This window comes from Lagopus muta, chromosome 2 (genome assembly GCF_023343835.1).
Source record: "Lagopus muta isolate bLagMut1 chromosome 2, bLagMut1 primary, whole genome shotgun sequence".
NCBI lineage: Eukaryota > Metazoa > Chordata > Aves > Galliformes > Phasianidae > Lagopus > Lagopus muta.
Window position 1 is genome coordinate 62,765,770 of NC_064434.1, and position 16,271 is coordinate 62,782,040.

The 16,271-nt window shown below is 39.0% G+C and overlaps 1 protein-coding gene across 6 annotated transcripts in view; it reads right to left on the reverse strand.

Annotated features, from left to right (window-relative positions):
• Positions 1-16,271, reverse strand: part of LOC125690068 (SAM and SH3 domain-containing protein 1-like) — a 522,255-nt gene that overhangs the window by 11,302 nt on the left and 494,682 nt on the right. For all 6 annotated transcript variants that reach the window (XM_048938015.1, XM_048938019.1, XM_048938018.1 and 3 more), the window contains 7 exons: positions 13,327-13,398; positions 10,645-10,788; positions 7,879-8,014; positions 6,610-6,779; positions 5,545-5,754; positions 4,689-4,839; positions 1,835-1,948 (listed from right to left, as the gene is read on the reverse strand). In XM_048938015.1, coding sequence (XP_048793972.1) covers positions 1,835-1,948; positions 4,689-4,839; positions 5,545-5,754; positions 6,610-6,779; positions 7,879-8,014; positions 10,645-10,788; positions 13,327-13,398 — 997 coding nt within the window. The remainder of the gene's footprint in view (positions 1-1,834; positions 1,949-4,688; positions 4,840-5,544; positions 5,755-6,609; positions 6,780-7,878; positions 8,015-10,644; positions 10,789-13,326; positions 13,399-16,271) is intronic.

Consider the following 16,271-nt stretch of genomic DNA (forward strand, 5'->3'; position numbering starts at 1 on the left):
TACACTAAGGTGAGATGAATGACTGAACTGATGCCAAAAGGTACAACATCAGCCCAGAACAGGGCGCTACTCACTAAAACATCATGTAAAATAATTCTCCAGGAAACGTGAAGATCAATTTCTTCTCACAATGCATTTCTTTTTCCTCTTTATGAAAAGCACTTTATTATTGCCAATCTACACATTACAGTGTTTATCCTAGACAAATTATTATGTTTTAATAGATGAGCATCCAATTATTTTGAAAACAAAATACATGTAAGCGTTTATGGTCTATGAGCTTTGCAAAGAAGGTGGAGCACATGCCAGATTAACCATCTGTGACAAAATATTTGAATGAATCCCATACTGAATATTCTTTTCATCATGTTTTTCAAAACAATTACTAAAAACATATTTGAGCAAAACCATACAGAAAGCCATAGATGAAAAGCAATATAAAAGCCATTAGAAGCATTTCACACTCTGCAAAACTCAGATAGAAATTATAGGTTAAATGTAAGAGTAAGTATCTAAGCAGAAAGGCAATAACAATTGCTTTCTAAAGATTTTATTATATTGTTAAAATAAGGAAAATATACAGGCAGCAATTTAATGTCAGTGCTGTAGCTACCATTTTGATGGCATCTAGAGATAAAAAGGAAAGAAAACTGTCACATGCCATATATGTAGCTATGATTACATTTCAGTATGCCTGCTGCATGAGAATTCATGTTAACAAAAAATTCCCTCTGCTTTCAGGAATTTAGTGCACTGCTAATTTCAGGCACACAGCTTCAAAGCAAATTGCAATGTTCTTCAATAAACAATTACCTCTGAGTGGCAGACAGACAGAAAATGCCTATGGTAAATGAAAGATCTTTAGCTCTTACTTTAAATGTGAGAAATGGCTACCAAAGGGAGCACACAGTGTCTCTGTTTATTTTGTTCTTAGTTTCTTTTTTATATTTGTTGTTCATGTTAGTGATGAAACCAGGCTGTCTGAGGCCAAACCAGTGCTCAAAAGCTTAGATTGATAATGCCAAACACAAGTGTAACCCAAACTGATTTCATCTCTTTTAATATTTCATCCTTAGTCAAGTATTTGTATTGATTGTGCCACTCCTCAAGTAAACATAATAATCACAGAAAGGAATCAGTATTATCAAGTGTCTCAGTAATTTTCAGTGCATCACCTTCCAAGGATGAAAGACAAGGTAAGTTAAATTGACAGCATAAGAAGTTCTTCCTTTATTGTTGTTCATTTTCTCACCAACTTCTCAATTGCTTAACTTGCTAACCACTCATTCATACACTAAACAGTCCTAAATTTGTGCAGCTGTTCTCTTATCAGATGAGAATGCAATGTGTAACCTGAGTAGATTATAAAAATCACAATAATAAACAGCCTAAACCACAGCACGTTTCTTATGAACTGCTTTTGTATAGGTTTAGAAGAAATTCTCCTACGCATAGTGTAGCTCAAAGACTTTTCCATTGCCAGTGGTCCCTTAGCAAGGCTAAGCAGAGCAAGCCTCATGAGGCATGGCTGCACGGGGCTCTGGTAAAGAATGAAGAAGTCAGAAATGGCAGAGACAGCATCTCTTGTTTTAAGATCAGAAAAAAATAGAAAATGATTTGTGAAACGTGATTTGTTATCTATCAGTGCAAACAAATACATTAGAAATGATAGAAATGAAAACCAATGGCCCCAACGAAGAGGGAAAGAGGCAGCCAGAGTGAGGGAGAAAGTCAAGCATGAAGTCATAAGCTAGGAGCAGGAGCAAAAAGCATAAGAATTTATCTACTGAAAACAGCCTATGAGGATTGTAAGGCTTGTTGCTATTATTAATACCATTCTCCAGGTTTTCACTGCTTTCATAGCAGCCAGAATCCCGAGGAGAGCATCCAGCTAGGCCTTGACCTTCAATGAGAAGTTTCTCCTGAGATCCTGACTGGTCGCTGTTACCTAGAGGAAATGAGAATGTGGTGAAAATAGAGGCAAACAGAGACTTCAGCTGAACTTCTCAACTTTTTGTTTCTAATATTATTTTCACTGTTAGAACAACTATAATAGATCAGATTGTAAGAAAAGAGTGAGCTTTAGCAACAGCCATCACAAAGGGATAAACATTGTCTCAGGCATTCATCCCAAACAGCCTCTACTTAAGTTTCAGAGGGCAGTGCTGTACACAATGAATGAAAGCAATAACAGCTGTGTGTGCCCCTTAGCTGCTCTGAGTACAAGTCCTACAACTTAAAACCACCAAAATCCATTTAAAATGAACATAGAATTGGAGGGATTGGAAGAGACCTCTGGTGATCACCTAGTCCAATCCCTTGCTAAAGCAGGTTTCCTACAGTATGTTGCATAGAAAAGTATCGAGATGGATTTAGAATACCTCCAGAGAAGCAGGCTCCAAAATCTCTCTGGGTAGCCCGTTCCAGCGCTCTGTCACTCTCAAATAAGCTTTTCTTTATGCTTCTGTGGAACTTCCTATGTTCCAGTTTGTGCCCATTGGTCTTTGTTCTGTCTCTGGGCACTGCTGAAAAGAGCATGGCCCTGTACGTTTGATTCCCACCCTTTAGATATTTAATAAGTATTGGTAAGATCCCCTCTAAGTCTTCTGTCCAAGCTGAACAGACCCAGAGCTCTAAGCTCTTCCTCACAAGGGAGATGCTTTAGGCCCCTTATCATCTTTGTGGCCCTCCGCTGGACTCTCTCTAGAAGTTCCCTGTCTTTATCTGAGCCCAGTACTCCAGATGTGGCCTCATCAGGGCAGAGTAAACAGGGCAGATAGCCTCCCACAACTCACTGGCCATGCTCTTTTTAGTACGCCTCAACTGCTATGCACCCTACGGCGTCAAAGTTTCTTCAATACAAAAGCAAAAAGTGTGATGGAGAATGATTTATTTTAAAAATAAATAAATAAATCCCAACCCCGACCTATTTTGCTGAAGGAACCAAGAAGAAAGATCAGGAATAAGTCTGGCAAAGTTACATAATGCCCCCTAAGGAATGGGGAAGGGACAAAGGAGAGACTGGTTGTAAAAAATTCCTTCCTTCCTTGGTCAGGAAGGCAGCACTCAAGTCTGATTCAGCCTAGGCTGTTTAGACTGGATTCTGGGAATTCATTCACTGCATTCAGTTGGAAACCATGTTTTGTAAAGGGACTAAATCTGGAGCTGAGGATACAAACTTTATGTTTATGTTACATTCTCTGCCCCACCCTGTCCCGAAAAAAAAATAATAAAAAATTATTATTTTGATTTCTATTCTAAGCAAATGAATGGTAATTATGGAGTAAAAAGAAGTGCTTCTGCTCCTCCCAGGTTCCAGCAGTCAGGCTTCCACTCTTTCTGCTCATCATCCTGACTTGGAGTTGGAATTCATACTTTTCAGCCACCACATCAAATAGTTCAGGTTTTCAAAACAAAATTGAAGGTCCCTAAAAAAATGATTACTTCTGAGAAGTGAACATTTTAAACAAATCTGAAAATGTTAAAAATAAACTCACATTAGGTGGCAAAAAGCTCCTTTGATTCTAATGAACCCAATTCTGCAGTTGCTGTTTTACTAACATGTGGCAAAAGGCGTAGAAAGTCTGGATGCCTCTCATCAAACAAAGAAACAAACTACATGCTGGCAACAATCTGGGCCACAAAGCACTATCCAGAGACAGTGACCACTAATCTCTTTACAACAGAATTATAATTATAATAAGCAACTGTTTAAATTGTTACTATGGCAGTTTCAGCTAAAAGAGAGGATTTTCCACAGAAGCAGTGGAGAAAGTACTTCCAGAATTCATTTCACTGATTCTGATTTCTGGGATACTACACTTCTGCCAGTATTTACGGATGGAGGGGAAATTCAGTATATCTTAGCTTGCTTCAACTAGGTACTGAATGCACCTGCATTTCTGTCTCAATCAAGACTTGCTTTTTAAATAAATGATTCTACTGTACCATGACCTTTGGCTACAACATAGACAGTAACCTGCTTCCTCCTGTGCAGGGACGATCCTACTCAGTTTAACTGTCAGGGCTTACTCTGCGTTCTTTACCTTTACAACTTGTCTGAGACCATCTGCACTACATGCAGAATTGCACTGCTGCATATTAAACAGTTGGACCACTGCCTTTCACTCTTTGCACCTGACCAATCTTTTCTCCATTTGAAAATCGCTGTATTGTTGCATGTGCAACTTATGGCTACCTGTGTAATCTTGCAAATCAGACAGGACAAGAATTACATGCATGTGCAGATAAAACAAGAGAAAGTTTAAATCACATTATCCTTCTCTGCAGAATTCTAGGCTTTGATGTTTTCCCCACCCTTGACAACCTTAATCTCTTTCTCTAGCAAGAAGTCTCTTCTTCACTATTTGCCTTGCCTCAGCTTCCTACTCACAGTAAGTTACGTCAAGATTTATTCTTGAACATCAGCGTTCTAACATACAGGTGATGTAATTTGACATCATTTGGATAATCTGGGTATGCAAGGCTTACATAAACAAAGAATTCTGGCAGAACAAATACAAGTCTTAAGTCATTCCTCAAAAATCTAAATGTTGTTATCCAGGAAGACCCTGGAAATAACTAGATTAGGATAAAAATGTCAAAATCTGGGAACCAGTTCTCTGCTGTAAGGGTTTCTAAGCTGGTAGAGCTCCAGTGAAACTGAAAACCTCAAACATCCCACGTACTGTCATACTCCTGTAGATGTTCCACAGCTGTGAGGAGAACTGCTCTGTGCTCAGGATCTCGGATGTTCAGTTCATCCAAATCCTCTTCTTCTAAAAGCTTGAAGGTGTCCAGATCTTCATAACCATTGAACAGAAAAGTGGGCATGTGCTCCTGTATAAGATGAAAAAGGTAGAAACAGAAAAATTAACTGTTAGGCAACATTCAACTTACTTTGGCAATAAAAGTACTAGGGGAGATTTTCACAATCAGCAAAAATTAAAAAATAATAAAAATTCAGTAATTTCACAAATGGAAAATACTCTGTAACAGCAAATGTATAGGATTACAGCTTGTATAAAAATTGCTCAAAGTTCAGGAAAGTAGCTGTGCCAGACCAGAATGCTACGCATGTTTTTGTATTTGGAATGTATTGCATTATCTGGCCTGGGCAGCACACTTCTCAGATGCACAGATAGCACAGCTCTGTACAAGCACACTACAACATATTAACCTTAGGCCACATTCATTTATTTCCAGCCCCCTGAATAAGGTCGTGGAAAATAACCTGCTCTTTAACAGGGTAACTACGGTTCTGCTTTTGAAAAATGTTAGCTTTTAGCCATACTACATCTGGACTTACAACTACAGTGTGCTCTCTGGGCACATACAACCTGCAGACATCTTACAAGCCAGCAGCTCTTCATCAAGCCTGATGGGAGTTCTGCTTGGCCTTAGTTATTTTCATTTTGTAGCTAAGACCTGACTCTGTTAAGTAGGGTCGCGTTCACATTATGAACAACTTCAAAACTAACAAATGCAGAAGTGTGGCTCATCCCACAAGCAAAACTCAAGGGTAAACAGAGAGAAAATGCAGACCTTTAAGTTGATGCGATCCAAGAGATCCTCAACTGACTTGGGTTGGGGTGGTCGGCTTTTTCGGCGTCTCCTGGTGGGCCGCTTCGGCTTCTCCTCCTCTTCATTTAACACATCCACATAGATAAATTTGAAAGTGCCAACTTTGTTGTTCAATAGGCCCATCCAAGTGCCCATGGGGGGTTTGCTGATGATATCAATGATATCACCTTTCTGCAGACCAAAGAAGCAAGAAAGTCAACGAGGCACGTTCTGTGATGGATGTTCAGGCAAACCCACCACTTTCCCTTAGTTTTTAATGTACACAGAATGGACAAAGCACAGTACACAGCAGGGAAAAAATTCTTCAGTTTTCAAAAGCTTTATCAGACCTTTTGCAAGGATATCCCACTTACATTCTATCCACAGAGGGAACAGTGACAAAAGGGAATTAGGTGACATGACTAGGATCATAGAGCAAGTCAACAGTAGAACCTGGAATGGACCACAACTCTCCAGATTCAGAAACCCACTTGCAGTCCAATTTGTACAGATGTCTCTATGTGGTGCAACTGCCTCAAACTGGTGCAAATAAGAACAGTCTCAGACCACTCAGTGTGGTAAGTAAGGACCACTCAGTAAGGACACAAATCTTGCACAAGTGTCATTACAGCTCATGGTTGAAATTCATTATTTGAGATGTCTCTGAAGGACACTATATAGGTACAACCACATTTCTTCCACTGATTTTGAAAATAGTTCTACTGATTGACTAGTCCATTGCAGAAGAAAAGTATGTTTCCAGTGTTTCAAAGAAAAGTCTTGCAAAAGACAAATTAATGTGAATTACATATATGTTTCCCCAGAAACCAAAGCTGCCAACTTGTGTGGAAATCTTAGTACATTCTGCAACATTTTGCTGTAATTTGAGCAACTCTTTAATGAATAAGATGAGTTAACAAGCTTAAAAATCCCCAAATGTAGCCTCATTAGAAGAGAAAGAATTGTACAGTTCTCACAAAAAATTCTTAAAGAAAGAACTTTGCCTGAATAAACATATGATCCCTTAAAAACAAACACAGCTGGTACCTTGAGCTTCAGAGAGTCTGTATCATAAGGACTTGGAGTAAAATCAGTGTGAACCCTGGCTCTTCCACAGAAAGGTCCTCTGTAAGGTGGTTCTTCATCATCCCCATCTTCTGATTTCACGCTCTCCCTGTTGCTGGTTGAGGAATCTGTTGTACTGACTGTCTGACCACCTAAGCACATGTGAGTGACAGACATTATCAGAACACACCAGAAGAATCTCTTCGTTAAGAAAATTCATTAACAGAGACAAGTTCGAAAGAGCAGTCAGAGCTTCCTAGGAAATGTGAATTTTTTTTCTAGAAAATGTCATGGAAGTTAAAACTCCTTAAATGTTATTTCTTAGACATACCTGTGATGGGAATTAATCTACTCTGTACTCCTGTTTTCCCAAATTCACCTCCTTGATATTTAACTGAGGAGCTGATTAACTACTATCTCATCTGTAGTACACCACAGGCAGTATCATCTTTCTGCAAAGTTTTGTCCATTAAAAAAACAACAACAACAACATACTGATGTGAGCTTTTAATTCTGTCTGAAGGTTCCAGAACACCCTTTATGGCCAGTTTTCTGGCAACACTTTGTACTGATGTCAAAAAGATTATTTTCAGAATACACTTTCAGTTAATTTAAAAATCGAGCTTTCTCTTTAGTGTTTTTCCTCAGTATGCTCTTGGCTTCTATTACTAATTCACAGAAGCAAATTCACCCCATCTGCATCCTGCCTGAATTCCGTGTTACGCTAGAGACAATCTTAACCAGAGAGGTTTTAAGTAATACTTATCTATCTAGTTAATGAGAAAACCATAACGTCTCTCTAGAGGGAAATGCAAAACAAAAACAAAAACGCCCAGCAGGAGTTCTCAGGAGAAGTCTAGCGTAAAGATATGCCTGTCCTCTAGTGACCTTTTATCTGGAATGGAAAAAGCACTCTGACTGCGCTGTTACAGGCGAATGGCTCTAGCTCTCTCTTAAACCAGCTGTATTACAACAGCAGGACCCTGCAGATGAAGCCAGAAAGGAGCATTTCACCTTTCCAGGGCTCTGTATAAATGCAGAGCAAAAACAGTCTCTGCACTGGTTAGCTTACAGCCCTTTTGTAAAATCTTAGTGATTAACACTTTTTGTTTGTTCGTTTGTTTTGTTGTTGGTTTGTTTTTTACTTATAACCACTGGCCCTCCTTCGCTCTTCTATGATTCTGTTTACTGTGGAGATGTCTGCTCCTTGCAACCACAGAAATGAAGCAACGCAGTTACAACAGAACTTACTCATTGAGCTCTGACCACTTAAGGAACTCCTCAGGCTCTCGACTGAGCCACCAGCTTTCAGCTTGGGTTTGTCCAGGGAGTCAGTGTCTGGCGGCGGTGACTGTGGAGAACCTGGTATGACTCCAGGGCTTGACTCCTGAAAAGCATTGAACCATTTTGTTTGATAAAGGAACATAAGCACTGACAGGAGCTGCTCATTCACATTTGGGAACTTCTTGTATTTTCCTGCTCTTTACCCGACAGGAAGAAAGCCTTTACATTTATCAACTTAATTAGTGGTATTCAGCTGTGGCAGACACCCTACTTTATTAGGCATGATGGCAAGCACAGCAGACTGAAAAGGCTAGAACTCTAAGTAGAAAGAAATAATACACAAAACTCTAAATTCAAAGGTTTAAAAAGTCTTTTTTTGTTTGTTTGTTTTTAGCAGCACTACTAGCAAACAGCTGAAGCTGAATTCAGCTTTCTGAGACAGGATTATTTACAATGGTGAATACGAACAAATCAGACAATACAAATCAGACACCCAGCAAAGTATGAAGGCTGCCTCGAAAGCAATGCCTCTTCTTTTATTGCATTGGTACAGCAGTAGACATTGAAGCTCCCCACCAATATTCCATTACATTTTGTTGCTGTGTGACAGACAGCAGCAGAGGGGCAGTCTGAAACAATGGCACCTGACATGGAAGGGCTGATGAAGCAAAGGTGTGGAACTCAATTCCTCCATGCAGAAAAACATCCAGTGGATGTGAACACAGTGGAGGTTGTGGGTGGTGCATTCCAGCAGTGGAGACAGTAATGTGAAAAACAAGCTGGGATCTGGATAGCCATGCAGATTTGATGACTGTGGTATGCAGACTCTCCTTCATTGTTGGCAAAAATGCATAACAAATAGTGGTGACTACATTGAAGAATAGCATTTTGTACCTGTGAATTTGCTCTATCAGATAGTGTTATTGTGCCCTTTGTACCTGTTGCAATTTCCGTAGAAATAAACAGGAGGTATTACTTTCAGTGACCTATGTACATTTTTGCATGTAATTGATATTTTTCTTCATTTATCAAGGAAAGCACAAACTAACTAGGAAATGCGGATTATGCATAACATAAATAATACACATAAACGTAAATGCATAAATAGAGAAATTATTTTGCTACATATGCAATGGGCAAGCAATTTCATTTTTGTTCAGTTAAGCATTGCAGAAAATCCAAACGGTCTTTCCTAGCCTGAAATTCTGTTAGCCACTGTGACACACAGTTAAAGCAAAGCAGCAGATTACTTGTGGCCAGAGCAATTTTTGCTTGTTTTCATTGAATGCAGGCTGGAATATTGGCATAGTTTGAGTCATGCCAGAAAGAAAATATTCTAAAATGACTGTGCCAAAAAGCTGGAAAACAAAAGCAGCTTAACTTGCAAGCAAGAAAAGTTTTTTGTGTTGATGTGCTGAAGTGTTTAGATGAAACCTATTATTTGCATGCTGCACAATCATCAGAAAAAAAGTCATCACAACATATGACTTCAGAGGTCAAGTCAACCTTGGAGAGAGCTACAGAGCACAAGTGTTGCTAACCCACTGTAAATTGATTTTTCACTGTATCCCTTCCTTAGGGAGAGTTTCAAGAGAGGCACCTTAAGGCCAGTCAGACTGACCAAAGCATCTTAAATCATACCATTAGACAAAATGTTTTTAATATAACTGAAATGTAACCATAACTGTGGCACAGTCTCGTTATCAATGAATAGGGCTAACAGTCCCACAGCGAAAGGAATTCAAATGTTGCTGTGCTTTGCACAGATCTGGTCATCTATCTGCCTACTATGCCATCTCCAGATTTTGCAGTTTGGAGTTGCTATTCTGAATCTTATTAATTGTAGCTCCTTCTATACCCAACAGTATTTTGCATGAAACACTCTCTGGTGCAGCATGACATTTCCGTTTTCATTTCTGCTCCTCTTACTGCAAGCAATCCTGGCTATTCAGCAACTGGTAAGAAGCCACTTGGGGGCAATGTCCGCCAGAGAAAGCTCTGCTTTTACTTACACATTTCAATGGTTTCCTAAGCTATTACTTACACATTTCAGTAGTTTTAAACAAATTCTGGAGAGTGTTTGACACTCCACCAGTACAAAGAATCCAAAGTATATCAAAAGGGATGTTTACAGAAAAAGACAGCAATTATTCCTAGGCCACTAAAATTCAGAGTCTTATTTACAATTAATGTACTTCAGGTTTGCCTTTAAGACAAAATTCTATAATGGAAGAATAAAATCTTCTGTGGCATACCTCTTCTGACTGCATTGTGCATCAGTTTTAATAGGCTGTTACAGCGAGCAAGCTATGATGGAGAACAGCTCTGTAACAGTACAGAGGCACTGTGAATGTGAAGTTACGCTGGGATTTTAAACTAAGGTGTAAATTGCAGATTAATAGATATTTCTTTGACCCCATGTCACTGGCCAGCTCTCCTAATAAACAATGATGACAGACAAAGAGATGGAAACACAGAGCAAGATGTGTAACGCCATCAACCACAGGCTTCTGCTGATGAGCTACTTGAATGAAAATCTGAAATGCATTTTCATGGTTGTGTTTCTGTAAGAAGCCATTTCACAGTGAGGGATTTTATGAGAACATAGGAACAAGCCACAGCACGTACTCTTGTTGGAAGTTTCTTTACGTATGCCTTGTAATACCTTGAAGCATGGTAATCGATATTGATTATCACTTCTGTTAAGTAGAATCCACTGCAGATCTTACATACCTGCTCAGACAGAGAGCTGCTGTATTTTTTAGACATCCTCTTCTTCATGGTTTCTTTCACAGATTTCACCTTTTTACCCAGAGATATACGGGAGGCAGAGGGTGATTTGATTACTTCTTTATAAACAAAGTCGCCTTCCTTGCCCTGTAAAATAAAAAAGGATTTATGCCCATAAAATACAAAATATAATTTTTTGACAATCCAGCAGAGGTACCCAGGCTGACACAGGATGCATCTTGCTTACTGCTTTAAATTCACTTTTGAGATGTTGTGCTAGCATTGTAACAGTTTGCCCTACCTTATTCTTAAGGCCTGACTGGTAACCTTTTCTGTAGACACTGTGTAGCTGGTGGTGGGCTGTGTTAGCAGGCCTTTATTCCTTTGAGTTTCAAGTAGGCAGGTAATCTGACAGGAGAAATCAACAACTTCAAGCTAAGCCCTACCAATGGGACACCCAGTAGCAGTTTTTTTCTCACGTGGGTCAGTATTGTAGTATTACAGCTTAACAGCACTTGGGGTACTTCTGAGACACTGGCGATATATTTATGTGTGAAACACTAGCCATATATATACATATATACACACACACCCTTATATACAGATATACACACATACATAGACACCTTTATTTGCCTACTCAAATTCACCTTCTATTTTCAGACAGGCAATCAGCTAACATCTCTTGATGAGCATCTTTATGGTTTTACTGTGAACTATTTAAAAAAAAAAAAAAAAAAAAAAAGCAAAAATACCACCAGATGCACAATTTCTGGTAAGAGGTGGCACTAGTACCTTCTTGAGACATGCACACAGGTTGCTACCAAACTAAATTAGCTGGTCCACATATAGCAACAAAAGCCAGCTGCTTTGAACGTATTTAACCTTTTCTAAACTAGCTTAAGATACCCAGTATTTACTTACACCACAAGTGCAGGCAAAGAATTACCATGGATCAGCTAACACTGAAGAATTTTTATGACTCAGCCCTTTTTCATATTTTCTAGGCAGCATGATAAACACGGTACTTCATTCTACGTTATTTCAGGAACTACAGCAAGGCATCTCTTTAAGAGTTACTACCAGCACTTCCGTTGGCACAGATGCAAGAAAAATCACAATGCAAAAAGGATCAAAATCTCATCAGTAGCAGTCAGGTTGACAACTGAATTTGGTCTCTGACTTAATCCTTTAGAAGAAAATTTAGATACACAAAGTAACACACACTAAAATAAGCGTACATTGCATTCTACATAAATGAGTTATCTATTTCCTCCCCTATACTTACACCCTATGCTTATACCCTATACTTCTTTACTTTACTGATGTCTGTCAAAGTTTATCTGAAGGTCAGCTGACAACTAATTAATGAACATCCTAACATTTTTTCCTTGATAAGTTGATTGTGACTGTAACTTCTTTGATAACTTTTCATCTTTCAGCAGAAAATAAGGACAACTACTTGCTTTACCTTCTTTGAAAAAAAAAAACAACAAACAAACCAACACACCCAAGATGTTTAGGTTAATGGACTTCAAAATGTTTTCAAAAAGTCCAACCCAACCTTGATCTGCATTCACTAGTCTGGGACTCTGTGCCTGTCCCACACTGATTTTAGTAGGAAAATTACAGACTTCACACTTTCCTATATCAAAAACACAGTATGAACAGATCAAATTACCTATGTTCAAAGATGATCAGTGCATGTTTGAACTGTTTTGCTGAGTTGAAACTTGATGAATATGATGAATATCTGCTAACAGTTTTGGACAATGAAAAGGGAATTTATGATTTTAAAACCAAACAAAACTATCCATTAAAAAAAAAAAAAATCCTGCAAAAAGCAAAGAAACAAAAACTCAAATCACCACCACCAAAAAGAAGCCCCAACCAGCTCATTGAATGCTAGTGTATAGAATGTTCTGAAATTTACGTTTCATTTAAGTGAACAAAGAAGCTACTGGAGCCAAAGTTAAAACAGAAACAAAACGATATATGGACAAAAAGAAAAAAAATATGTTGACAATTTCATTTGATAAAATGTTCTGGCTTGTTTCTGTTGTATTATTTTTGGCTATGGATTGACCAACAGCAACACTGGGATTGACACGAGTAACATAAAATGGAATCAATTCTCCAGAGAGTTATTTTATTCTACGTAAATGCTCTCTTAAAGACAAAGATTTCTGAGATCAATTGAGCAGCATCCAGAACAATGGGGTCCTGCTTTACTCCTCCAGTACTATTAAATACAATGAGAAAAGAAATAATCTGTATCATATGACTTCTACCCAAATAATCTGCAGAACTTCACTGAATGAAGTCAGCTTCATTATTTCAAAAAAGTTTTACCAATGGAGTATAGTGATCACATGTTTTGCCTGAGGTGATGCTATGAGGAAGTCAGACACAGGAATAGCTCACAGAGGTGCCTCCCAGATCTGCACTTTGATCACTTGTTCTTGCCTCCTAACACACACGGTATATAAATACTTATGCATACATGGATACGGGCGGAGATGTTATTCTCAAAGCTAAGGAAGTCTGTGGTTAACGAAGATACTTTGCTTTCTTGGATTCTCAAACTGCTATTACGGACCTAAATTACACTTCAGTCTATTATAACTCTATTGCGCATTTCGTTTTATGCTATTTCAAGCCTCTGCTTTTTTGTCTTATACTCACCATTTGGTCAGAATTGTTTCCAATATGAAGGGAACGATTCGTCAAGTCAAATCCTCCAAAGCTGCAGGTTCTCTGCAAAAAAAAAAAAAAAAAAAACCAAACAAATGATGGAAACAGTTTTATCACAGTGATTGCTCACTCAAAATACTGTGATTTGGAGAACACCAGTGAAAACACATACATCTGCAAAAATGGAAACAAACAAAGAAACAAAAGGATGGGAGATCATAAATCTAGAATGCTGTTAAAAGCAATTTGAGTCATTTGTCTTTTCCAGAGACAACCCCTTGGCATAAGGTCTGCTGCTGTTGAGTCATCTATTGCCGGCTCTTGATTTTTAAAAGAAAATAGACTTTCTGGTCTGAGGAAATTGTTGATGTTATGCATCAAGTTTTCCACATTGTTAGCAACTCCACCTCTGTACTCTCATCTGCCTTCATAATTTATTTCACAGTAGCAGTGAAACAGAGAACCACCAACATTTCAAAGCACTGGATAACCTACCTTCTGGGAATACCTGTATACACTTAATTTCCACAGAAACAGAGGGAAGTGGTTGACACACCTGAAGGCTGTGCTATCATTCAACAAGACCTGAACAGACTGGGTGAGTTGGGCAGAGAGGAACCTAATGAGGTTTAACAAGAGCAAGTGTGGAGTCTTGCACCTAGGGAGGGGATGACCTACTGGAGAGGAGCTCTGTGGAGAAGGACCTGGGGGTCCCGGTGGATAACAGGTTGGCCATGAGATAGCAGTGTGGCCAGATGGCCAAGAAGGCCAATGGTATCATGAGGTACATTAAAAAGAGCGCAGCCAGCAGGTTGAGTGAGGTGATTCTCTTCCTCTACTCTGCCCTGGTGAGGCTACATTCTACAATACTGTGTCCAGATTGGGCTCCCAAGTTCAGAAACATGAGGGATCTCCTAGAAGAAATCCAGCAGAGGGCCACAAAGAACATTAAAAGCCTGGAACATCTCCCATATCAGGAAAGGCTGAGTCACCTGGGTCTGCTCCGCCTGGAGTAAAAAAGACTGAGAGGGAATGTGATAAAGGTTTATAAATATCTAAAGGGAGGTGGAAGGCAAATGGATGAGGCCAGGCTCTTCTCAGTGGTGTGTAGCAAGGACAAGGAATAATGGCCTAGAACTTGTACATAGGAAGTTCTGTACTAACACACCAAAGAGTTTCTTTACGGTAGGGGTAACAGAGCACTGGAACAGGTTGCCCAGAGAGGTTGTGGAATCTTCATACAAGGACATATTCAAATCCTATCTGGATGCCTACCTGCGTAACTTATTGTAGGGTACCTGCTTTATTAAGGCATTGGACTCAGTGATTTTGAGGTCCCTTCCAACCCCTGTGATTCTGTGAAGTGCCAGAGGCCTTGTAGGGTAAGAACTTGGTAAAAGGAGTGAAAAAACAATCCCTGCTTATCCATAAGTATTGTGTCCCAATGATTTAGTAAACCCTAATTCCAGATTAGGTATTTACAATCACAGCGCTATTGGAATATGGCAGCTCTGCTACTTCTCAGAGAAAGTATATCATATTTGCAGTGGCACAATCACTTGAGTGACTCAGTTTTCGCTGAATGCATAGAAGCACTTTATCATAATCATCCTGCATGAAAAAGAAAATCAGCACTATGACATCATTTTCCTTCTAGGAGCAGAAGATAACCAAACTCAATACAGTCGCATTTCCACAGCCAAAACCAGACTGTTAAATGTGAGACAATCAGGAGGCATAGAATCAGCAACTTTGTAAATTCTTAGGGCCCGAACTACTCAAGACTTTAAAGACACTCTAAATCTCAGCTTAAGACACTCTAAGCATAAGATGAGAACTACAAAGGATTACTCAGGTAGCCTTGTGAGTGTGTACTTGGGAAGACTCAATGACTGAAAACCACCAGTCCTCTTCAACACTTCGACAGAAAGAAGCAAACTTGATAAAGCACCACTTAATAAACAATTAGATCAGTTACTTCTACTAACATGAACATTCTTCTTGTTCCATTCACTACTTACCAACATACACATTAACTACTTTTCAAGAGGTTTTTTTTCCTGGCTTTACACTGAGTGCTGTACTCGTCACAGCTACTGAAACACAAAGCCAGCTTCGTCTAGGCCTCACACACATCAAAAAAAGTACCATAATTTGAGATCAAGAACAAGTAATAAGATCACCTTTTAAAGAACAACATGTTTAGCTGTGAGTAATGCTGTTCTGTAAAGAGTCCATTCTAATCTATCCTATCGTGTATGGTAATCCCAACAACGAGGACAGGACATCTGCAACTACTCAGAGCAAACTCATCTGTCAAACCAGCCAAAGCTCCTCCTACAGCAGCCTCACGAGATCAAAACATCTGTTGGTTAAAAGCTTCTGAGTACATGTACCACATTAAGGATTCTTATTCTTTCATTACGGACCTTCCCATACATTTAACATCATCTTGTGTCTTCAGTTCCAGTAATGACCCTGGAAATTATGTACCAAACAAAAGGTCTGTGGATGAGGAAAGGAATATTCAATGGAATGGCCATGCAATCCAAAGCATTATATTTCTGGGAGAAAAGAAAAACTGATGCTATTTGAAAATTCCATGCACGTCCAGGTCACTGAAACAAGTATAATAAATGACAAAAATGAATGGCAAGGCAAGACAGAGTGACCAATTCCACTGAATACATAGGCATTGCAATTTCTCTGAGGTTGCAGCAAACAAACACTACGTGTTTCTAAGAAGGACTGGCATTAGCTGAAGTTTGTTTCAGGAAGAAGTGCAGTGGAAAAGCTTGTAAGAGCAGTGTGTTTCCACAATTTATTTCATTTAAATGAGCCTGGAGAAGCAGTTAACAGAGTTCCTCAACAACAACAAAATTATCCATTTCTTCTCTGACTGTATCCCTGTGAATAAGCAAAAGTCATTCCAGCTG